Below are 26,286 nucleotides of genomic sequence, written 5' to 3'. Positions count from 1 at the left end.
CGCCTGCCTTTGTTTAACAAGAACCTCCAGACAGGTTTGGAAATCAATCTTATGGTGTAATCCCGCAAACACTTTTGCACTTTGGTGTATTTTGCTCTGTGAACAGTGTCATCATTCCCAGGCACTCGAAAGCTATTCAGAAGTACTTGCACCAAAAAGAAAGAAAAGGAAAACAAGCTGCTGTTATATACTCAGCTCATAAAATATCATTTAATGCCATGTTTATACTGCACCTAACAAGGCTGAGGAGCAATCTATAGCGACTGCTGGAAGTTCATAAGAGTAGAAACAAAGAGAACAGGCAGATCCATCTGCAATGGATCCCCTGAAGCTCGGTCTCTTCCACGTTGTTTTTCACACCCCATTCTCTGAACAGAAGCAATGGTTGTGGAGCTGCCCTGGGGACAGCCAGCACATCACTGCTCCATTGCTCTTTCCCGCATAGAGACCTGTTTTCATGAAACCTGTAGGAAATGCACCATTTGTGAACCTGCCAGCTTCCTGTCCAAAGTGACCTGCGGTGACATACACCTGGCAGGCTATGTGCAAGAAGCAGGTTTGGTTTTATTCAGGCTGAAATGTTACTAACTGACTATAAAACTGGCATATTCTTGGGCTGCCTGTGGATCTCAGGGAGGGTGTCTTAGACTGCAAGATGAGTATTTACAGGCTGGAAAATCTGCCATGTATTTGTGTGTATTATCTCTGTTTCTAGAGAAACTGAAGCCTAATAATAGACTCAAAAATGTTCTATGGATCTCAGATAAACACATCTGACTGCTCTTTATTTTTCAAGGATGAATTATTTGTATTGTCTGTGAATGCATCAGATTAACAGGCCAATATTATGAAATGCTCAATTTAACCAGAAGTTTCAATGAAAGCAAGATTGAGCTTTAAGATTAAGCAAGAGCCCTATGATACAGAGCGTAAATACCTTTGATGAAATCTGTGCAATACATTGTTAACAATATGCTGTCTTTTCTCAGTGTGGTCAAGCCTTGCAATACGTTAGCTGAAATCATTAGGATCTTTACCATCAGTTCAATGGTATCCAGGGGTTTATTTTTTACTGTTATTTATATAAACTAGTAGGAGAACACCTAAGTTGCTTTCCCTTGAAGTGAACTAGACTTGAAGCTGGAAGTTCACTAACACTCCAAATCACATAAAGACCTTATTTTCTTTTAACTTGGTAAGAAAAAATCAACTATTTTGCTCCAGTACTTGACTGCAAATTAATGGAAAGCATTCCTTAGCCCCTCTTTTTCCAGTGACCATCCCAAACCAGGAACAGAGCAGCAGGATTCTCCATAAAAGACCACTGACCTTTAGATGTTTCCGTCTGTGCAGCTTTGCACAGGAATGATATTCTTGGAGTCATCAAGCCTATTGTTTTCAGTAGCTTTGATGTATGGGATTTGTGCTGTTTTCCACAAAAGAAGACCTTTCATTTTGCTTTTAAATGAAATTATGTCTTCTATTCATAGCCATAATATTTGATTATTAACACATTAAGCATATTAATTTTTTCCACATGCATATGAATTCCAGCATCCATAAAGGGATGAAAAGAGGAGCATATTAGACTAAAACAGCAATCTGGAACGCTCAAAAATAATTGGGGTAAGTTTTTCAGTACAGCCTCATCTGACTGACTCCAAGTTACTCAACACAGCCCAGCTAAAGTCATTTCATTACAGAAAATAAAACACCCTAAGTTGTACTGTGAATTTAACTTCAGCTAAATTATTTTGTTGGGGTGTGTGTCTCTTATTTCTTAAAGATATTGGGGGATTAAAACTTAAACAAGGGAAGTTTAGATTGGATACTGGAACACCTCCCATACGAAGATCGGCTGAGAAAGTTGGGGCTGCTCAGCCTGGAGAAGAGAAGGCTGCATGGAGACCTCATAGCAGCCTTCCAGTACCTGAAGGGGGCCTATAGGGATGCTGGGGATGGACTCTTCATTAGGCACTGTAGTGACAGGACAAGGGGTAACGGGTTAAAACTTCAACAGGGGAAGTTTAGATTGGATATAAGGAAGAAGTTCTTTCCTGTGAGGGTGGTGAGGCACTGGAATGGGTTGCCCAGGGAGGTTTTGAATGCTCCATCCCTGGCAGTGTTCAAGGCCAGGTTGGTCAGAGCCTTGGGTGCCATGGTTTAGTGTGAGGTGTCCCTGCCCATGGCGGGGGGGTTGGAACTGAATGAACTTAATGTCCTTTCCAGCCCAAACCATTCTATGATTCTATGATAACCAGGACAACCTGCTTTTGAAAAGCATACAGGAAAAGAAACTGATTCCTGGCATTCATCGAGACTATCATTTAGAAAATATTGTTTTAATGTATTTTATTTAACTTTAAGAAATCTTTGCTATGACAATGAAAATTGCCACACAATCAGTAAGACTTCCTGAATGATTTTGCATTCTCCCTGCTAGCTTGAAAAACCCTTGCAGTAGCTAGAGAAATTTGGTAGTAGAAATAACCAGGGCAGTTCATACCTCATAGATAGATACAACTGGAAACGACCAAGTTATTTGGTCATTTTTTTAACTGGTTGAAAACACAATCATTATAAAATACAGGAAATTCAAATATGGCTTTCAAAGATTTTTCAAACCACATTCTATGTACACAAAAACTTACTAACATAATGCAGCTAATGCATTTATGTTTTAGAGCAACTGAAAAGCAAGCATTAAGCTTGCAGATGCAGGGAAGAGCCTGAGGTATGGACATTTCTCTCATCCTGGCCCATATCCAAGCATGATTTCATATGTGATTTGCAACCACAAATAGGTATTCACATGCCATTAATAAGATGTCTGGTTCAAATTAGTTAATTCATTCCAAGACCTAAAAAGATAGAGCTTGGATTTAGACTTAATGACATTTGTATCTTGAAGAGTGTTATTGTGAGGTTTCCATTTCAAAATTGCTTTCCTATTAGCTATGTTAAACAGCTGTATCTCAGTGCCCATTATTTTCAATTATGCATCTATTAGCCAGACTGGTGATTGCATCGGAGCTAAGGACAGCAAAGCATTTCTGATGCACCAACACTGTTAGCAATCACCTCTCCCTTGAAGTCAGGAAGAGGAAACACTTGAGATTACTTCAGTCACAATCTTACCTCTGAAATCTGAATTTACCAGTTATAATTTAGGCTTTGCCTGTACTAAGAGCACTATCTAAAGCTTTCCCTTCTCAAGCCAGCATCAACACAAATTGCAGTCTCAGCATGGCTCTCTACAAGGATATTAGTCCAGGTGTGGGAGCAGTTTTAGGCTCAGACTGGCTGTGTCCCACTGATGCAGTGTCTTCCACTGAAGATAGTGGTCAAAAAGCCCACCTCCTGCAGAACCAGCTTGGTTGTCCTTACACTTGTGGTGTAATTACAGCTGCTCTGTAGCTGTTCTTTATGATAAAACTGTATCAGCAAGCATTCTTAGAAACATCCTAATTCCGTAAGTAGAAGATAAATGTATGAGCAGGGCAAGGAAAACACTTCTGTTCATCTTTATTTTATTAATTTTTAATTATTTTATTTTCATCTGGTCTAAGTAAAGATTGTCAGGTAAGTACAGATTGCCTTTACAGTTCTTGTATTTAACAAGTATGCATTTAGGAAATCAGTCTGTACTGTTCTTTCAGAGGCACAGCAGACAAATGATTTTAAAATAAAGAATATTTGTCATCAATTTAGGAATATGGTTAGTTTCTCAAACGCAAAGAAGAAAAGAAGCATCATGTTTCTACTTTAGTTATATTTTTAAGAGCCATACACATGATCCTTCTCAATTCCTGCAAGTCTGTGCTTGTCTCAGGCACAGTGATACTCAAATCTAGAAATGGAGAAATACCAGCCTTGTGTAGTCTGACAGTCTCCTTGATATTTGTAGGCAGAATGTACTCTGGCTATTTATTTTTGATGGTTCTAAATGTGCTTTAGCTCCAAGAGCTTTGTCATTTTTAAATACAGAATAAACCCCTTGCGCTTCAAAATATTTCTTTGGGGAGGAAGGATGTTACACTGCAGAGATACAGAAGTCCAGAGAAAACAAGAGGAGGTCAAGGCAGAGCTGACAATGAGGTAACACAGAATTTTCTCTATGCAAAGAATAGGTTTAGTTCCAGGATCTTTTGTTGTTGCTGTTGGTATCTGTAGCTTTGCATTTGGGGTTGAGCTTGCACCACTAAAGTTAACAGAACATCACTGATAAATATGAAGACCTCATCACTCTTCCAGTGTAACTAATTTAACTAATGCATTTTCCATCAAAATATGCACTACCAGTATGATTTTCAGTAACACAGCACATCCCAAGTTATCACTGCATTCAGCAGCAACAGACACTGAAGTATCATTAAAAGTTGTCACAGAATCATAGAATGGTTTGGGTTGGAAAGGACCTTAAGATCATCCAGTTCCAACTCCCCTGCCATGTGCAGGGATGTCTCACTGGCCGGTTTAGGGAGTCAAAACCATGTTGCACATCTTGGATTTAGTGTGACTGGAGCTTGGCCAAGTCAGTGGATGACTAGCTAGCAGGTGAGATGATCTGCCACTTGGGAAGGGAAGCAGATGCCAGAATGTTGTCCTCTAGGATGCTACCTCTATTTCTAGTAACAACCTATCACTGTAATTAATACTAGTTTCTTCTTTCTTTAAACCCATTTGCTCATCAGGTTGGCTATAAACTTGTCCCTTCGTTGGAGACCTTATTCTCTGGGGACTCAACACATATCCTGCCAGCACAAAATATGGTCAGGTATCTCTCTTGGCAAAATCCCATGTAATAAGACAGATTTAGTTTTAGGTTTTGATTCCCTGTTTCTTTTTCTGGGTTATCCCAGAGTAGATGCAGAATTTAGCTCTTCTTTAAGCAACACAAATATATAACTAACGATGAAGATGCAAATCTGTGAAGCTACTGATATAGGTAAGTTAAGCACAGGATTAAGCATATACTCTGGTGGACGAAGATTTTAATGCTTTTTATACTATTCATAATATTCTTTGACATTTATAGTCTCAGACAAAAATTCTTAATGAGGTCAATATAATAAATCCTCCCTAAAATCTATTTTTAGAGCTTTTCCTATGAAAAGTGTGGCTGATAATTCATCTTTCAACAGCAAAGCTTTTAAAGGAAACTCCATCAGTCCAATTGCTTTGTCTTACATAATACTTAGGCCACAGGTATGCAAAGTACTTTAATATTGCAATGCACCTGAAAGGTGAAATAACAGTAAAACCACATTTCTGCTGACATGCAACTTGCTGAAAACACCTTTGCATTGCTGTTCTGTGACAGTCTTTGTGGGGGCTGAATTAAACAGAACAAGGTTCTCCATTTTCTAAATAATTTGTTATATTTACAGTATTAGGACATTTGTGGGGGGAACACGGTCTAGCTAAAACTTGCTGTTTTGACAATGCAATTGTGGAAGTGTGAAATTTCCACAGATGTTCATGAGTCACACTCCATACGTGGTATGGCTCAGCTTTTCCCTGGAAACAGCTCTATGGATTTCAGTCTGAGCAGTCTTCTGACTTTGTTCATGTCCGATGTGTTGCTAGCAATACATACTAGTTTCATTTCTGGCCTGAATTCAGGCCACCAGTCCCCATGCACCCTAGATTAATTGAAGCAGTACAGGCAGATGAAGGTTCTTCAAGCACACACAGTTTGCTTTTATTTGCTTTTTCTTATAAACCCATTCCCAGGGCACTAAAAGAACAGAGCAAGCAATGTGCACTTACAACAAATCCCCTATATAGAAGTCCAAATACTGAATTATATTCTCAGATCAAAGATGAAATAAAAGATTAAACAGATGCCAAATTTTTGTCTCCTAAGTCAACATTAATTGTTCTCTAATGCTGCATCAAAGCTGTATATTTTTCTAGGACAAGTAGCAAATACTGCAAGGGGTTTAAGACGTCGGGGACTTCACTCAGAAGGAAGGGCAGTATTTAGCACAGCACTGCAACATACTTTTTTCTATTATTAGTAATATTCTATTATATTAATGGTATTATTAATATTCTATTATTTTAGTATTATTATTAATATTCTGTTATATTAATATTCTATTGCAATATACACTTACCCTATGGTTGCTGTTGAAGATTTGAAGAAAACAACCCCAACAAAACCCACAAACACTTTTGGTTAGAAGCCACAAAACCCAGCTCGGCCAGAGGTCTGACCCAAAGTCCCTTTAAGTCAGCAGGAACATTTTCATTGGCTCTAGATGAGGAAAAAGCCTAAGTGAGAGTCCCATGAATGCTACCCATTTGATATTTCAGAGCTGCTTTTGATGATCAGATATGCCTCTTATTTGCAACCATCTTCTCCGGGGGCTGTTTCTGGGCCAAGGGGCTGTGCTTTGACATCCTGTTAGCCTGTGAGGATATACTTTTTAATCCCATCTTGCTCACCAGGCACTGCTTTGTCTTCCAGGTATACACACTCCTTTCCCTGCTAAGGCTCTCACCAGCCTTACTGCCATGGTCTTTCATGTCTTGGGTACTATCCATGCTTCAAAAACTGAACCAGCTCTTTAGGAATGGAGTTACAGAGAGGTTGCGAACAGCTCCTGCCTGATGGCAAAAGGCCAGTCCTGAACAGGGAAGGTGCTCTCCCATGGTGCAGACACCAGACACTCTATATGCCACCTAAACACAGTGCACAAGATAGAAGGACTGGGCACAGCCATCACTTGAAAAGTTGCACGGTACAGACTCCATGCAGGGGTAAAAGTGCCTGTTCTCCTCCTTCCAAGGTGGAGGGAAAATGCAATGATTAAAGGCAAATAAAGAATAAATTAAGAATCATCTTGATCCTTTAGGTCAGGTCTGACATGAAACCAAGCATTTCTGAGATTCAGAAAGTGCACTTTTTATTGCATTATTATTCACATTTTTGTTCCCTCACAAATCCAGGTTGCAACTGGTTCTAGATACAGCAAAACAGCACACTTAGCAGGAAGAGCTTCTATTATTCCTGGCACAGCTGGAAGCAGGAAGTTCCAGAAAGCCTGTTCTCTGTGGGTTTGCTGGCCAACCTTTCAGACTCATGAGGCTCATCCAGACTCCAGATACCATACACATTCCCTGAGCTGCCCACTGCTGCCATTGTATTGCCCGTTTAGGAGACAATCTGATTTATGATGTGGACAATGCAGGAGCCTGATCCCACATGCACAAAGTCAGCATGCTTGGGCACAAGAAGCATCTCCCATTTTAACTCCTGACTCTGTTTCTTGCTGCCTGTGGTCCTGCTCAGGAGGAAGAAGCAACCACAGGCATACATGCCTCAGGCATCAGCCTCCTCCAGGTAGAGAGATGTTACAGCTGAACCCAGGTCAGTAGGTGTGTAAACACTGTCCATAGCTCTTGTATGCCTTAAACTGCCTTCATTTCTCTTTCCCCATGCCTTTTTATGAGAAGAGAAAGGCAGAGGAAAGGGAGGTGCGTGCAAGAAACCCAGTATTCATGTCTTCCTGCCCATGGGAACATCACCTTGCTGACCTGGTACAAGAAAGAAGGAGGATGGGAATCATATTGCAAACCTGGCCATGGTTCCCAGGCCATTAACAGAAGAAAGAATGTGAGGACAAGCTGCATTCAGTGCAGTCTGAATTCACTGTAGGCATAGCTCCAGGAAAGGTTTCCAGATGCTTGTGATACAAGGTACCCTTTGATCTGTATCCAAACCTGACAAGTCCTCTGCTTTCTCTACAAAGGAATATGTGTAGTCATTCTGAAAGAGGCATATTACTACCTCTCATGGACAAAAAACCCCCAGCCTGAAAAATATCATATCGATACTTTTTATTATGAGTTTTGACTAAGGCTGAATTCTGTGCTATTAATTTTAACACATCTCCTCTGATGTTTTTCTGAAGCACAGGATGAAGGCTTTCTGTAATTCCAGCTAAAGCCACAAAACTGAGTACAGCCATCAAAAATGAGAACCATCCTTTTTATTCCCACAGCCAAACAAGTGCATTCAGCCAAACAACGGAGAGAAACCCTGAGACAGACCACTTGCACAATGGCTGGGTATAGGACTAAAATTACCATTACAAACGCATATCTGTCCAATGTCTTCATGCCAGAAATAGCTTAAAATATCAAATCACTTCAATACTCTGCAAGACCAAAGATTCTACAATGAGAAAATTAAATGTGGCCATTAGAAATGAACACTGAAACTTAGAATACCATTAACAAGTACAAAATCAAGACAGAAAATAGCTACTGTCTTAAGGTACATCCCTGTCTCAATAAAAGAGATATCTTAAAAATGCTAAAGTTTAACCACATTAACAATCCCATTTGAGTGTGTTTTACTGGAGACCAGGTATGAGTGGTGTCCCTCAGGTATCAGTGTTGGGACAGGTCTTGTTTAACATCTTTGTTGCTGACATGGACAGTGGGATTGAGTGCGCCCTCAGCACGTTTGCCGATGACACCAAGCTGTGTGGTTCAGTTGATACGCTGGAGGGAAGGAATGCCATCCAGAGGGACCTTGACACGCTTGTGAGGTGGGCTGATGCCAGCCTCATAAAGTTTAACCATGCCAAGTGCAAGGTCCTACACCTGGGTCGGAGCAATCCCAGGCACAGCTACAGGCTGGGCAGAGAAGAGATTCAGAGCAGCCCTGCGGAGAAGGACTTGGGGGTGCTGGTCGATGAGAAAATGAACATGAGCCGGCTTCAGTGTGTGCTTGCAGCCGAGAAAGCAACCGTATCCTGGGCTGCATCAAAAGGAGTGTGACCAGCAGGTCAAAGGCAGTGATCCTGCCCCTTTATTCTGCTCTCGTGAGATCTCACTTGGAGTATTGTGTGCAGTTCTGGTGTCCTCAACATAAAAAGGACATGGAACTGTTGGAACAAGTCCAGAGGAGGCCACGAGGATGATCAGGGGACTGGAGCACCTCCCATATGAAGATCAGCTGAGAAAGTTGGGGCTGTTCAGCCTGGAGAAGAGAAGGCTGCGTGGAGACCTCATAGCAGCTTTCCAGTATCTGAAGGGAGCCTATAGGGATGCTGGGGAGGGACTCTTCATTAGGGACTGTAGTGATAGGACAAGGGGTAAGGGGTTAAAACTTCAACAGGGGAAGTTTAGATTGGATATAAGGAGGAAATTCTTTCCTGTGAGGGTGGTGAGGCACTGGAATGGGTTGCCCAAGGAGGTTGTGAATGCTCCATCCCTGGCAGTGTTCAAGGCCAGGTTGGACAAGGCCTTGAATAATATGGTTTAGAGCGAGGTGTCCCTGCCCATAGCAGGGGGGTTGGAACTTGATGATCTTAAGGTCCTTTCCAACCCTAACTATTATATGATTCTATGATTCTACTAAGAATAGTAAAACTGCCTAAAAACTGTTGTATAAAATTGGCTCATGGTGCAATTATTTTCCTCCCCCTCTATGAAAGCTATAGTAGTAACTTTATACAGAAGTAAATGTATCCATAGTGAGGTATAGCATCTTCACTTTGCAGCTGTGTAGAGTGACAGCAGGGTCATGAAATTCCTTATACATAAATAACCTGGAAAAAGTCCATAACTCTGGGCCTTGGAAATACATATCTACCAAGAATTTTGCCAGCTTTTAAGGATTTTGGAGTAGAGACATACTTTTGGAGCAAAATAGGGATCCTAGGTGGCATAAGGAAGTATCCAAGTGGGAAGACATAGGAAAGGGGCTGTATATGCTCCATCATGAGGATCAGAATTGCACACCTGAGGTTATAGCAGACTCAGTGGTGAAATACACATGAGCAGCTTCAGCAGCTCTCTAAAAACACCTAATTTCACTGAGATGGATGGCACTATTATGAAATGACACAGTTTTCACTCTCCTAAGCACACACACGAAGCCCACACACATAGAGCAAGAAAAACTTGAGAGATTGTAAAGGAGTTCTCATTAGTAGTGACAAGCCATTAAATTTTATTGCCACTACTATAGTTACCTCTACTCCCAAGTACTAAATTTACACTTGAGAAAGTTAGTCACTTCCCAGTCAGTAGTACTTAACATTACTTAACTTTTAATCAAGTTACGGACAGTCTGAACTGTGTTTCTTTCACTTTTTTTATAAGGCAGAAACTGTGCTGAAAATGATACTGAAACAGCTGTATTAGCTTCCTTTGATGAAGCAGTCCAAAGTCTAACACAAATAAATCAGGGATGAAGATAGAACCACTTTTCTATTCAGTTCTGTATCTCACAGTAGGCTGTTTTCTACCCATTTAGCTTTCTGACTGAGCTCTTGATGTGCGCCAGCAAACTTGAGAGCCAGTGTGATGAAGTAGTATGAGCAGCAGTCATTAGTCATCTTAGCTGTGAGCTGGAATGTCATCTTTCATTTTTTCATGATTAAAACTAAAAATACCCATTTACCAACAGAACGTAGAAGTATTCTATTCTCCTGTGTATTCTATTCACAGCATATTCTGCAGTGAGACCTGAGTTAATAAGATCATCTTTCTGAGAGTCATTCCTCCCCTGCTGCTCTGTGGAAAAATAATCTTAGTCAATTTTAAATCTTCCCAAAGAATATGCTGCTGATCAGAAGTGACATTAAACTTTGCCTCTTCTACATGTAGAAACACACATAGCTGCAAACACACCTCCATGCACAATCAAGAAGACCCTCAAAGACAGCCTGACCACTTCAGCAGAGGTTTCCATCATACCCCAGCATCTAATTGTATTTCTACCCCTTGCAATTAATATCTTTCCTCCTCTAGAAGCAGTAATTCTTCTGCAAGGAAGCATCACTGGGGGTGGAAATGATTTTTCAAGCCTCAGAGTTTATCTGTGAGCCACCACACTGCACAGGCTGGTCTTAGTTGCTGCCTAGTCTTCGTCCAGGTTGCACATCTGGGCTAAATACTTGACCTCTATAGAGAGCCTGTGACAGGAAATGCCTAAAATCAATCCAACTTGGTTTTAAAACCTTTTATAAAGTGCAAGTCTCTGTTTTATGCAGACCTGGGGTGTCTGCTCCAGCAGCAAGTTCAGACATAGAATCAGAATCATAGAATAGTTAGGGTTGGAGGGGACCTTAAGATCATCAAGTTCCAACCCCCTGCCATGGGCAGGGACACCTCACACTAAACCATATCACCCAAGGCCTCGTCCCTTTTTGTTAACATCACATCTATTATTATTTCACATGAAATAATAAGAGGAATGAATAAAACCAAACACTTCTCATAAAGCATAGAAGTCACTGTAGTGCCTAGAGCTACTGCTCAACGATTTCAAATGGAAGTTGTGCGGTTACAATTAACGTGAAGTCAAACTTCCCACCCCTGAAAAGGGAATCAGTTTGTATTTCCTAGAGCACATTAAAAAGAAGTTTAGTTGGCTTGTTTGCTTTGCACTAAATTATTCTTTTTCCTGGACTTTCTTATTCTTAAATGTGTGGCTGATCCAAGTCTAGCTCTAAGACAGTACTAAAGAGTCAGAAGTAGCTAATACATTTAAAGCCCAAATGAGTGGAAAACTCTTTCAGTGAAGGGATCAAAAATTGGCCAAATGCACACAGAAAATAACCAGAGGCTGTTCAGGTATACCCAGAAGTGCTGAAAAGCAAAAGATTTTGGAATTCACATAACAGAGCTTTCTTCTTTCCTTTAAAGCACCCAATGTCCAAGAAGTTGTACCCTTGAGAAGCACCCTGAAAGCAGAGTATTTAACGGTTTGAAGCATCAGGAAGCAAAAGTTCAAGGAACAATTAAATTTCTAAGATTTGAGAAAATCAAATCCAGGCCTGGGTTGAAAACCGACAAACATAAAGACAGCATAAAGAGCAGAGTGGAATTGCCGGGATGGAAGGAGGGATGCAGAAGGTATTCCATGCCTGGGAACAGGGCTATGACTGCCATTTGGGCTCACAGTGGAGACACAAACCCCAGGGCAGCACAGGAATCCCACTAGAAAAAGCACCATTGATGAAGAAATCTAAGGACAGAACCCAGTTTGCAAAAGCAATGAATTATCCATGTTTTTTGAAGGGGCTCATAAAACACACGCACTCTGCTGTCAGGCTCTCCCTTTCCCACATTTCACCTGCTCTGCTTCCCATGAGCTTTTGCTCATCTTCCCCAAGGATTTCAGCTGCTAAACGACTTTTTAGCTTTTGCTTGTCCATTGTGAAGATGGTGCTTTGCACACACCATAGTCCCTCCATTTCACTTCCCCCTCTCTACCTGCCCTCAAACCACTCAGGGAAGAGCCTATTTAGAGAGCTAAAGAATAAGGTTAAAATGAAAAGTGCCTCAAGCCCAAGCGAGCACCAGGATTCTGTGGGTTTAGAAGCTTTAATCTTAATATCTTTTTAATTTTGAGCATTCACCATTGTCACAAGCCTCGAGCTTCCTGCCTGCAGGAAAAGTGCTAAGAATACCATGAGAAAGACATGACTCTTGCTATTTCTGAGCTGATCAGAAGGAAGAATTGGAGGTTCAGCAGGGAAGCTGTTATGAAGCTCCTGCTCCATGCTACAGAGCTGAAATAGTTCAAGCAAGGTTCAGACAAATATCTCGCAGGGTGGGCATCTCTCCAACTCAAATGAGCGAGTGTTCAGAGGTCCTTCCGCCCTATTCCAGCTTCCTACGATCTTGCAGCCTTATGCAGCCCGCAAAAGATTCCCAAAATCCATTCTGTCTAAACATCCTTTCTGCTTTGTTTAACAATTCAGCCCTGGTCCAGCAAAGGCTCATAATCAGAGGCTGAACACATAGGAGGCTTCACTGATTCATTGCTAAGTGTGTCAGGCGCTTCAAATGATATGAAATGTGAGTTATCAGAGAGTTTGAAATTGCATGTCTGCTTGCTCAGGGCTGAAAGCCCAGAGATCCAAAGTGAAGTCAATGCATTTACCAGTCTGTGGACCGCTCAGGAAAACACTCAAATAAACCCTAGTTTGTGTTATTTACCCAGTGAGGTTTGCCATCCTTTCCCCGGAGAAAGAAGTCATGCTAGCAACAATATATGCTGTCACCATACCTCCACTGCAAAACATGAATATGCTAGTGTGAAAAGTGCAGGTCATAACTGGGGATTTATCATTAACTCAACTGCTGCCTTGGAGAATCCATCCTCCTTCCCACCCGCAGGAGCTGGAAGTATTTACTAAGCAGAGGTATACTGCACTTGAAAAGCTGTGGACTCGAGAAAGCTTGGAGATAAGCTTCCCTGAGCGTTGAAAAAGAATATCTTTAACTTGCTAATTGGGAGGAAAAAGTCTGATTCAGGATTAATGAACAGAATTATGGAGTGGTTTTGCAGAACAACAGTGCTATTTTCTCTCCTCTTTTACAGAGCTCTGTGGTATTCTAGCTGCATAACTCCATACCAGCACTTCTTGATCATAACCTGAAAACTTTTCCATTCTGTTCCTTTTCTGTGTAAGGGCTCCACATGTACAATTGCTGTTTGACTGGCATTCAAGCATCAAAACCCTCCAAAGTACATATTTGCTGTTGGCATATTAGTAACATCAAACAATTCAGATGTGTCTGCAGTATTTTGTGTTCCACATGCTACTAGTCCTCATCATGATTCAGATTATTTAGAAAGCACACCTGTAAAACTGTACCTCCCCATCCCTTTTTGCTTGATAGTATAAAACAACACTGAATACTTTCAGCTGCAGGTTGAGAGCTTTGCTTCGTGTTCGTTGTGGACTAGAGCTATTGCTTGCAAACAGACATCACTCTCTTTGTTGTAGAAGTGTTTTCAGGTCCTAAGCAACAGGCAGTTGTTTTGCAGAAGAAAAATGGGTCAAGAATATATTCTCTCTCATATATTTTTCTCTTTTAAGCTAAAGAATTCAATTGTTCAGGCAGACAACAGATGTTATACCTTGTGATTTCAGTGGCCAGATACCTCAATCCTCATTCCTCCGGGGCTGCAAGTTTGGCAGCTAAGGAATTTATCCATTTTCTTCTCTGAGCTCGTGCATCCCACCCATGTCTTGGCCTCTGCAGTACCTGGGCTCATTTTGTCAGTATTTCCAAAGGCTTTGGAAGAGCACTCATAGCTTCTTGACTCTATTTATGACCCGCCAGTCATCTGTTCCACTACAAGATGGAAACAAGATTTTTTTGGGGCCTCTTTTTGTCACTTGCATGTACTTAATGAAATACCTGATGCAAAGGAGCTGGACCAGATGTGAGATACTCATCTGAGGAGCCTGCAAGAGTTTTGGACTGAAGTCCTCTGCTGGGATCCTAAAGCATCCAGAGGAGCCTGAGGAAGAATATATCTGCCAAAAGAGCTGTAAGACATTTTTCTCTGTCTTAGCTTGGGTGTGTGCTGGACTTTGGCTACAACTGGCCTTGGTTACTTGTCTCCTCAGTCCTCTATGCACTAGCAACATAAGAGTTATCAACTCACCTCAGTGGACACGCACTGAAGATTGGGGTATGTCCCCATGCTCTTGGGTCACCTGTATCTTGGAGCAAATCTGAGTTCAGATTTACCATGGGAAATTCCAGCCTTCCCTCCAGCCATGTATACAAGCCATCTATAACCCAGACATACTTTTGGCAGAGTTCTCAATGGAATTTCTGCTCAGAATTTGAAGTGAGTAAAAAAAGTGCAGTTTAAATACTCGGTGGGATAAAACTGGGTCTATCCTTTGGGACAGGGAACTTGCCATCCAGCTTGTGATGGCAAATGTTATTCTAACTGTTTCTGGAATATTTCTTGTAACTTCTCAGTATATAAGCAATTAAGGGGGGAAAGAGAAAAATCGTGTTGTTATAAGTTTTAGGTTCTGCTTTTAGGCAATCACATACAAAAGGCTGTTTGGCTGAAATTGTAGCTTCTGTTCTAAGTCAGTGAAAGATCTCCGGGAGGGTTGAAATCTGGTGCCATGTTCTGACATCCTCTGTCATGTGTATGGGGCAAATTCATTACACTATAGAAAATTATCTTGGGGGGAAAAAGAGTGTATTGAAGGCAAATCCGGCATAAGGGTGGTTATAATGGTGAGTGCTTACATCCAGATTTGAGATCAGCTCTTCCAAGATGCTTTGACGTTCTCCCTGCATTTGACAGATGTTTTAGGAGGACCCTGAAAGTAGAGAGGAGCCATAAACCTGTCACCATAAACCAATGTATTTCTGAAGAAGAGAACATAAAAATACTCTAATTTCTGGGAAAGAATGAGAAAGATGGTTTTCAGTTGCTCCCATTGCAAACAACACTGTCTCCCAGCACACATGATGATTAATGCACTCAGGCAGTTTACAGTAAATCTCGGATGTGCTAGAGGAAGGAGATACTTGGCCTTGCTCTGTGCTCTCATGTCAAACATAACTCCCCTTGAAAGGTGAGATTGTTTTGCTTTCTAAAGTTCATATGAGGAAACAGATAAAAGGCAAATCTAGGGACAATGGATACTGCAGAACTCCTGACCCCCTCCATAAGCCAAAGAAAATCAGAAGTCAAGCAGGAACATTTGGGGTTCCTCCTCAGGTTTCCTTTTAGCCAGGAGGATCAATCCTGTAGAGCAAAAAGAAGGGAAATGACAAGAAAACTACTGAATTTGTGATGCATGAGAACATGAGGAAGATATCATCTACAGGAAGCACTGAAGCTCCATGATCTAAGCAAGCAAATTAGATTTAGGAAGCTCTGTTAGCCATTGTCTGCATGAGCTACTGAAGTCCAAAAGAGCAACTTAAATACAGGTCTCTGGTGCTTTAACCATTTGAGTCCCATTATAGAACAGGTGAATGCTGTACCTAGTAGTGTCTCCTGGGTGGTGAAGATCTTTCTGCCATGTACTAGGATTCAAAACTAAGCATTTGTCTGTCCTGAATGGATCAGTACGCTGTAAACTTAACCAACATAACAAGCTCTGGGAGAAACATGGCCACCAGACAAGGCAATGGAACAGGATGTTTCCCTTTATCTGACTCCAAACGATTCCCCAGATGGCTAAAGCACCCACATGGCTGTAATGAACACAAAACTCATAGGGAAAGTTGCTGAACATCAACCTACTGACGTACACGGGTGCTATCAGCCCATGCTGCAGAAGATACTTTTCTCATGAACATCAGAAGGAGCTGAATGGAGGCTGGAGGACAAAGATGAGTATGATTCTCCAACTTAAGGGCTAGGGGATGAGAAACCTTCCCTAATGCTTATTTTGGTATTTGTATTAGCTCTCAATGAATGAAATAGAGAAATATCAATTGGTTTCCATCACCAACACCAAAACAATCACTACCTGTGGCTGTATATCTAAGGATAGGAGTTTAGATTGCAGTCTGTTGTTAAGCACAAAAATCATATCTCTTTCAAAACTCTCATCTTTTTAGAAGTTTGTAATTATAAAAATACACTTAATCCTTTAATATTGACTTCATGAATATCTACTTTGTGTTGTTACTTAAACTTGGTCATTGGGAGTCACTTTGATTACAGTGCAACACTATTGCCAGGCACATACCTCACATAATTCACAAGCAGCTCAAGACTGATGAACAGTCATACAAGAAGTCTGTCAGGCGATTTATTAGAAACAACAACTGAAAAGATAAACCACAAAATAAATCTGTAATTAACCAAAACCCCAAAGCCACAAAGGTGCTCAATCAATCCGGTTCACTATTCATTTTGAGAGTAATATGTTTTATGTAGCTAGAAACTACAGAGTAAATGCATTATGTAGGAGGCAGAAGTAAGAAGACATGTAAGCTCCCAGTACATGAGTTATGTTTAACTTATGTATACAAAAACTTCCATTACATTCCTTGCTTGGACTGTTGGATGCAGTAGCACTTTTGCAACTACAATATCCTGCTAATGCTTGTGTGAAAGCGGTAGCAGAACTGGTTTTACTGTTATTTGCAGACCTATACATTTACAGGATTCCCACACTGTAAATAACCACAAGCAAACAGGGGATTAATCCTCATTCTGGAAGCTTCCACTATTAAATAAGATACTCAATCCATTCATGAGCAATAGTTACTGGAAGTCACTATGGTCTGCTGAAGCTTGCCAGAGTTTTTGTGATTTTCTGCACTATCTAAATCCCAACAGACACAAAGTAATGCAGCCCCACGCAGACCATGCAGCACAGTTTTGGGCTCACTCATGTGCTGGAACAGGGAATCATTCACTTTTCCTAATCCGAGTTTAAATATGCTTCCTCAGCAGTATATTTCTTCAGTAGTATATCATGAAATATTTTAAAGAAATTCTTGTAAAATACACTTTACTGTGTATTTGGCCTGATTCCCCTTTATAAGAAAGCTCCTTTAAGCACCCCTCCAGAATCAGAAAGTCACTTTAAAGCCTCTTTTTGCTTAGAAAAATTATGCACATCACTGTGGAAATGAGGAAGGTAAACCCTATCTTTCCTTGTGTCCACTTAGCCTATAATAATGGTACAAATCCTTGCTCACCAGTGCCAATATGTTACCTACCACAAGTATTTTATGTCCAAAAGGGGACTTAGCTATCTATCAACAGATTCACTAGACTATCCTTCACAATTCAATTCAAACAGGGTGAGAGAGATTCGCAGCTAAACCCAAGTACCCTAAAGGAGCTTTAAATGATCCCCACATCCTTCTGCTGATGGCATCATAGGCACTCTGGCTCTGAGTCACCCTCTGGCATCTCTTAATTCCCCCTCTTGTTTTTCTCACCTCTTTCTGGTTGCCATTTTTAGCTATGGGTAGAAAAGAGAAGCAGTTTTCCTTTTACACCTGTCAAGTTGATTTAGCACTGCCTGTGATTGCATGAAAAATAAACCTCCTTGCTCTTCTCTGGTGGTGTTCCATCCCTTCCAGCACACAGCAGACACCCAGAGCACCCTGTTCTTTCTCACACTGGGATGATAAAACCGCAAGGGAATGGAATCACAAATGTTCACAAATGTTAGCTGTGCTACAAGGAAACTGGAAATGTGCTTGCATCAGAAATAATGAATTAACACTGCAGTGTATTTTGCGAAGGGTTTAATGTGGTGGCTTTCATTACTTGATCGGATATGTAAAAACCCCACCAAACACGTTTTGAAGTCAACCAAAATAGCCAGAGAAAGGCTTCTGGAGGAGCAAGGCTAGCCCCTGAAAGCGGCAGATGTGCTCAGTGATCAGCATCATCTGTGGCTCAGGAAAAGAAGTCCCCAACAGGAAAATAATCAGACAGCAGCAGTGTTAGAGACCCATTTGGGGCTGGCCACGGTGTCCTCTAAATGCCCCTATTCCACTGTCCATGCCCTTTATTCTTGTCTGCAATGAACAGTGTGTTCAGGCAGGTTACTGAGAAGTAACTTCTACATTGGAGATGTAAGTGCACAGATACGATGGCCATGACCATCCTTGAATGAAATCTCATACAAAAATTAAGGAAACCCAAAAGCTCTCTTTGATTAATGGCATACTAAATTAAATAGGACTAAACTGTCCAGTAAGGTATGTCCTTGGGACAGAAAAATTAAAGGTGATTGTATGTTTCCAATATGAGTACGGTGATTATATTATTAAAGGTGATTGTATGTTTCCAATATGACTATTCCTGCAACTGGCTACTGAATGTTTTTCATGTGTAATCACTAGATTGTAAAAGTCAAACAATTTGGACTACATCGGAGGTTTGCTTGTTCCCATTTTCCTTGAGTATCCAAACCCCTAGTGTTAAAGGCACACATTTACATGTTCATTTCAAAAAGCCTTTCTTGATAAAACTTGCAGTACTAGAAGATACGTACTCACCATAGGCCTGACAAAAAGGCCAAGTCTAATGTAGTCTTTTTATCATAGCAACACAAGCAACAATTATGTGTGAATATGAGAATCAAATCTCAGCTCTGTACCCAGATAACAAATCTGTTGGTAGTCTGTTTTTAACACAATGAATAGGCCAAGGCTCAAAAATCCCAGGAAAAAAAGGCTCAGACATTGAAAAAGCAATAAATTACTTCTTCTGCACCATACCTTCCACTTCCACTACTTCATCTTTTTGACAGATTCTATGATCACACAGCTGACGGAAGTGTTCATTCCAAAACCAAAGGAAATAAGTTAAATTTGATTGCGAGCTGTCTGATTGACCTGTCTAACCAGCTCACTGAACAGAGAGTACATTAAAAACCAAGAATGAATTCAAATAATGAGTGACTCACAATATGCTGGCATTTCAGGAACAAGTCGAGACTCAAGTTCATGCTATTAAGATCTATTCAGTGAAACCATCCCTTTTATAAAGAGGTATTTTTCTCACCTTAAGTTTGAATTCAGAGAAGGCTGATGGGAGAATTACTGTAGGAAAGTTTTCTCTAGCATAATCAAATGTGTTTATTCTGATTTATTTTTCTCATGTTACATTATTCATTGAAAGCATGAGTAAGGAAAGATGCTAATCAAAAAGGTTTGGCCAATGTTGAGGGCATTGCTCATTGTTCATTCTTGCTCATTCTTTGTCTTCTTTCGTTGTGGCATTCTTTAAAGTATGGGCTCTTAAATGGAATGGCTATGTTACATTTTATTATTCTACATATTTGTAGAAGTGCTGAGGGAAAAATAGAAGCTGGTAGATGAAAGCACACTCATTAAAAGCCACATGTTTTCATCTTCACTTGTCACATCTGGCAATTAGGATGTGATAGAGGCCACATTAAAATTCATGGGATATGCACCTAGGGCCAATGAGTTCATTCTGAGAAGTTGCTGGCATAAGAATTATAAGCAAAAGCTTTATAATTGAAATCTACATTCTAGGTCACAGGAGCGCTCCACTTTCTCTCGGCTTCTCAGGAATGGAGCCAGCTACAGGGTTTAAGAGAAGTGATACAAATGGGCTAGAAAACAGCAGTGCTGGTAATTACCCAGCATATGGGTAATTCTGTGCTTATTTCTTCTTAGTCCCTATACAAGTCATTTATCGCTAAGTAGCTTTCATTAAATAACAGCCTATGTAAGCAGTCATCCCCTAACCTTCATTTTACCCTCTGATTCAGCTCCCTAACCCAAAAACCTGTTTTCTGTTCCCTCTGAATCTCATTTGTACTTCCAGCTCCTGCCCCATTTCCCTTCATATCTTTCCTCTAAGCTCCCTGACACGTTGCTGACAGCCTTTGCTGGCTCTGCTCCCTGACAGACCCATACCAGTCACCCCATCTGGCTTCTGGCCCTCGCGTTTCACTTGAAGGCACCCTGTGTCTAATAGCTTCTTCCTAGCCAGAGCTCTGAGGCATTACCATATCTTCAATGTGCCAGCAAAGCTCAACATGCTGCACTTCAAATGTCTTTGCAAAGCTGACTTTGATGACTCTGTTCCTGGACTTCCTCCTGACTCTCTATGTCTTCAGCCTGCCTGTGTTTTCACTCTCCCATTTTTGCATCTTTGCTCCCTTTTCTATCTTTGCTCTAGTTAAACCTGTCCAAAATCACAACTCTAGCAAGCAGTGCTGCTGATTCACAGGCTACCTTTTCCTTCTGTGTTTCCTTCTGTTCTATCTGGAAACCTGGTGTATCTTGGTGACCTTTTCTTAAGTACTTTCAGCTATCTGCTCAATGTCTTATATATCACTCATATCTTCATCCTAGTGAGCAAATTCATCATTCAAATGCCAGCAACACCATAAACATTCATATTTTTAACTTCATACCCTCTTGATGTCTTCATCACCATTTTACAGCAAAATCTTTCCAGTTTTTCCCAAATAACATCTCTATGATTCAGCTTTTCCTCCTCAGTCACTCATCGATGTCTCTCTCCAAGCCTTCATTATCTCATCTCTTGATAAATGCCTCGATTAATGCACCACCAGATCTATTTTTATACATGCAAATCCTTTCTGCAAGATAATTTTCATGGTTGCTTGCACTGGTCGTTTTATCCTCTTTTTGCCTTCCTTTACTGACTCCTCCTCAGTTACATATCCAGGGAGATCCTGAGCCAGACAAGAAATTCCTATTGATTACATAAATTAAAAAAAAACAACTAACCAAACCCCTTCAGAATTAGTGTTGAGCAGCTGGCAACAGTACACGAAAAAACGTATATTTAGCAAGTAAACAGTGATGCATCTAAAGAGTTTCATCAAGCCTGGGGAAAGCAATAGATGAGACAAGGCAAAGTCCTTTGTCCAAATGAACCTGCTTGAGCAAGCCCAGAGAGGCCATGGAGATGCTGCGAGGGCTGGAGCAGCTCTGCTCTGGAGCCACGCTGAGAGAGCTGGGCTGGGGCAGCCTGGAGAAGAGAAGGCTCCTGAAGGGGAGACCTTAGAGCAGCTCCAGTGCCTAAAGGGGCTGCAGGAAACCTGGAGAGGGGCTTGGGACAAGGGCCTGTAGGGACAGGCCAAGGGGAATGGCTTGAACCTGCCAGAGGGGAGACTGAGCTGAGCTCTTAGGCAGAAGCTCTTCCCTGTGAGGGTGCTGAGGCGCTGGCACAGGGTGCCCAGAGAAGCTGTGGCTGCCCCATCCCTGGCAGTGTTCAAGGCCAGGTTGGACACAGGGGCTTGGAGCAAGCTGCTCTAGTGGAAGGGGTCCCTGCCTGTGGCAGGGGTTTGAACTGGATGAGCTTTAAGGTCCCTTCCAAAACAAACCAGTCTGGGATTCTCTGATTCTACAAAATCATGATAACTACATACAAACACACATTATGCAGAGATTGCACAGAAATAAAATACTGTGAGTTTGTGAAATACAAAATGAATGTGCAGTAAACCCCATCCTTCCACATAAATAAACATTACTCCTTTATTTTTTGAGGGCATTAAGAATGGAGGTATGGCCAGAACAAGAGCTACTCTAAAAAGTATTAGTTTTGTAGATCAAATAAAAATAATTATAGATATAACTGTGGCACATTTGGGTGCAATAGGATTAAAAGGGGGAACTTTTCAGTCACAACCCGCAGCAATGTGCAGCACTGAGCAGTGTTCATAGAGATCTCAAGCACATAAACCTCCTAGTAACAGATTTTTGCCTGTATGCAGGCAGCCTTCCCAAACAATTTATATGGGTCAGCCCTACAACCCATAGCTGAGAAGGCATATATTAAATTATTAAAGGCCTCATAAAAGAAAAATATTGATGTTAACAAGACTTTTTCCAGTGATTTGAATAGGCTTTGGATAGAAGCCTACATAAACAAGGATGGAATTAGAAAATGGAAACACGTATATAGAGAAACCCGTCAATCCAACTGCTTACCTCCCAAGGATGATCTGATACCCCTTCATTTATGAGTTTTTAAAGGGCAAAGAGACTGATTGATATTTTGAACTGTTGCCTGGACCAAATATTTGCAAATATTGATTCTAACAATTATTTGAACCCCCACACACACACTGCAACCCCACTATCATCAATAGAATTTCCCTCTACATTAATCTTTCACAGATGAAATATATCTATTCTCTCTACCTTCAGTAATAAGCTTAAATAAATGGAGTCGGTGTCATCTGTTCTGTGCTGTGTCCTTCAGACTGCTATGTTCGATTTCAACTTTGATTCAAAGCTAGGGCTGATCAGTACCAGCTGCTCAGCCAAAGGGCAGATCACACATTTCTTGTTTCTCCTCTTTCTTCATCCCAGCTCCCAGCCAGACTATTGTTTGTTGTAACTAATTAATCCCTCATGCCCTGGCTGCCAAGGAAGCTCACAAACCCCACAGTTTTGTATTTATTGCATGTCTAATACATTAATTCCAGTTCTGGATATATTTATTAACACGTTAAAGTATATGTACACATAACACCCGTATTTACACAGCCAGATATAGAGTTACTAGTCATGGATATCTGTTTGATAGCTGCTATTATTACTTTTAGCTGTCCTCTTAACAGGTCACACGTGAGAAATTATAGTCATGTATTATTATTTAGACACCTGGGATTATCAGATCTTCATTTCAAACCAATTCCTGGTGACACAGTGACATGGCATTAAGCACTGGGGTCACTGCACTGGCAGAACCTGACCCTCACCTGCATTTGGGAGAGTTGAAAGGAGACATTTCAAGTATTATAGCTAGAACTTTTAACACTGCATTTAAAAATGCCAGACACTTCCTGCTAAAAACCTCCTGTTTTCACTTACATCTTTAGCAAATGGTAACCATCCTCTTGCTGTGTGTTTGCCTGAGGGCTTATTATGGCTTTTTCAGTTAAAATAGTTCAGCTGCTCCCAAGGAAATACAGCATTTTCTCATATTAAAGTTAGTCTAACAGGCAGATTGCTGAGCTAGGTTCAAGCCTTCATGTGCTGGAGCAAGAAGTGAGTTTGGTGGAGGGAATTAGTAGCTTGTTACATCTCTGGATGTTGTTTTTCTTAGAATCATAGAATCCCAGACTGGTCTGAGTTGGAAAGGACCCTAAGATCATCCAGTTCCAACTCCCTGCCATGGGCAGGGACACCTCACAATAGACCATGTAACGCAAGACTCTGTCCAACCTGGCCTTGAACGCTGCCAGGGATGGAGCATTTATCACTTATTTGGGCGATCTGTTCCAGTGCCTCCTAAGCTCATAGGCTTTAAAAGCTCTTATTACACATGGCTGGTGAAAGCTTGGAGCTTGGTAGCTCAACTGGTTCAAAAGAGCATCAGCCAGGAGGGACTGCCCTCTTTCCAGGTGCTTTTGGTGGTGCACAAGTCCTTGCCAGGATCCCCTTGACTTTCTGCTTGGCCATGCTGTGGAACAGGAGGAGGCTGAGGAAGGACCTTAGCTGATGGAATGCAGAAATAAAATGATTCCCTGGACTCAGAGAGCCAGGTAGGGTGAAAGGTAAAAACCAGTAAATTAGAAGAATTCTCACATGTTAACTGGTTGGCACAAAATGAAGAGTTTTCTGGAGAAGGCTTAAGGAGGTCTATTTTTCTTTCTCTAATTCCATATTTTCCTATCGACAAAAATGAATGTGATTCCATGACCAAATTCAGGCTACATGCAAGACCTCAGTATGCTCCCCTAGTAGGTCAGCAGTGTTGCATAGTTTGAATTTTGTACTGCTGTACCTGCAGTGCATAAACTAAATCAGGTTTGGAAGGAATGAGTGTTTCACAATGATGGAGGTGGTTGTTGGTACTGCTGCTGCCTTCTCTGCACTTGTAAGGTGCTCATTGCCATGGGTGGAGAACAAGGAAGATGCCTATTAGCAAAGAGAAATGAACATTGCCCTTGCAGATTGGTTGCTGTCCTTATTGCTGTCATGTTTGGTGGAGCATGTGAAGCCATGGGGTTGAGGAAATCAGGGAAATGCCAACAGGGAAGGTGAAAGCAGAGCTAAACTGCAGAACACCCCATTGCAGGCTGGAAATCTGTATTGTCTGCACCACACTGAAGAAGAAAAAGCCTGGTGCCTAATTAGGTAGCTTTAAAATCCATGTGTTGCACATAGTTAGATAATAAAGCCAATAAACTAGTCCTTGTCATGGTCCAGGCAGGATTTTCAGTGGCAATTCAAACTGCCCGCCCCACAGTTTTCCATACTTCAGAAATGGTATTTTCTTATCAGTATTTATTATTATAAGAGCTCATCTATTTGCTAATCAAAAGGTAATTAATTTGTTAGTGTTACTATTAAATGGAAAGTATTTTGTTTACTATCTCCCAGATGTAACTGGCAAAAGCTAAAGCCACTCTATAACCCTGGATCCGCTGTTTTCCTGTACTCCATGTATTAATGGCTCTGAATTGCAAACTTTGCTCCTTATGCTCCAGCTGTTAACATTAAAGGTTTTCTTCTGAAGTAAAGGGGAGTGTAGCTATAGGGATTTACAAGTCTAAAGGTCATGGGACAAACTCACTCCCAAACCTACTGGTATACCAAACCATTAAAGCACCAACCATGTGTGGGAAGCACAGAAAGCAATTACTCTTCTTCCAGGAACAACTGAATGGTAAAAGCTGATCAAGTTTCTAATAGTTGCATATTTTCATCCCATCTAACAGAGAAAATAGAGAATGGGATTAAGGGTGGTCTTTTTTAGTGTCATTTTTGTTGCTGTTTAATTTCTTCATTTTGCAGGTCAGTAATTAAAATGAACTTGTTATGACTTAGTCTTTTACAGGAAGATCTTTGTTTACAGGTCTTCCTCTGGAGGCCTTTGAAGTGAAATCTGAAAGCAATTCACAGGCTTACAAGCAAAGTAATTCAGGAACCTCTCATAAATTAAAAAAAGCCAAAGAACAAAGTAAGGTGGCACCATGTACAATCAGCTTTTACAGAATCCATCTCTCCTCTTTCGCTTATAGAACAATAGCTTTAACAGCAACCCAGCTGTCAAGCGTAAGAAGGCAAAATCCATATACTAGCTAGAGTGCAGCGTAAGTAATAATCACCACTCTAAAATGCCTTTACTTGACAAAGAAAGGGTTAAAAAGCCCATAAAAGTTCTGTTCTGTGGGATAATGTGTTGTCATCATCGCCACGACCACGGTTATTATTACCAAGACTGCTATTAACTGGATATTCATTAATGCTAAAAGTCACAGTCAGCATGAGATTAGCAGACTCCAAGCTCTGGAGGAGGAGGTGGAAAGTTACCTGGTGGAGTTTCAAGAATGGATTTTCCTTTTTTGTTGCTTTTCTTCGCTTTTAACTGTTTCCTGCTTGGTTTGAACTGGGGGTGCTCCTCTGTATCTGCAGCACGGATAGGTCCTTCCTCTCCAGGCTGTTCCGTGAAAGGGAAAAACTCTTCACCGGGATATGGAAAGGAATAATAGTGATCCCTGTTGCTAATCTCCTGTAGGTAATAATCCTGATCGTCCATGGGTACTGCCTGGGACACGTCCCTCAGCAATGCTACCCCAAAGGCGCAGAGAGCAAGGCAGAGTTGAGAAGAACATGAGCCTTTCTTGCTAAGGGCAATCATTATCCTTTGCTTGTGCAGCAATCTCTGCAAGCCCCAGAACTTTATATGGAAAGGGAGAAAACAGCCTTGGCAGCAAATCCCCCCCTGAAGGAGACGCAGAGCAGAGGGCTACAGGATCCTGCCTGTGAAAAGCGCCTCCGCTTTGGGATAGTTTAGCAGGAGTTGCGAGGAGCGCAGCGGGACGGGGCTGTGGAGGGAGGGGGCAGGACGGGGATGCATGTGATCGTCGGGCTCCCCAGCCAGACAGACGGACCAGCGCTGCGCTGCGCCGGCTTTTGGCAGGTGGGATCACCAGCACGGTTAGCTTCCTGCTTGCCCTCTCCTGCCTTTCACGCCTTTTGTGTTGCTGTGGCTGCTTTCTTCCAAAGTAAGAGTTAAGGAGAGAGTTTCAGCCGAAT

General features: G+C 41.4%; 1 protein-coding gene across 1 annotated transcript in view; it reads right to left on the bottom strand.

The window, feature by feature from the left end:
* The window catches only part of CPXM2 (carboxypeptidase X, M14 family member 2), a 78,933-nt gene extending 52,976 nt beyond the window's left edge, over window positions 1-25,957 (bottom strand). Inside the window, exon 1 of the mRNA XM_061364133.1 lies at window positions 25,561-25,957. Within this exon, the coding sequence (XP_061220117.1) occupies window positions 25,561-25,888 (328 nt within the window). The 5' untranslated portion in view covers window positions 25,889-25,957. The remainder of the gene's footprint in view (window positions 1-25,560) is intronic.
* Between the last annotated feature and the right edge of the window lie 329 nt (window positions 25,958-26,286).

Source organism: Neopsephotus bourkii, unplaced genomic scaffold, assembly GCF_033783945.1.
Source record: "Neopsephotus bourkii isolate Nb327-2 ecotype Australia unplaced genomic scaffold, CSIRO-AGI_Nbou_v1 NB_1189, whole genome shotgun sequence".
In the NCBI taxonomy this organism is placed as follows: domain Eukaryota; kingdom Metazoa; phylum Chordata; class Aves; order Psittaciformes; family Psittacidae; genus Neopsephotus; species Neopsephotus bourkii.
This window is presented reverse-complemented; position numbering and strand designations above follow the sequence as displayed.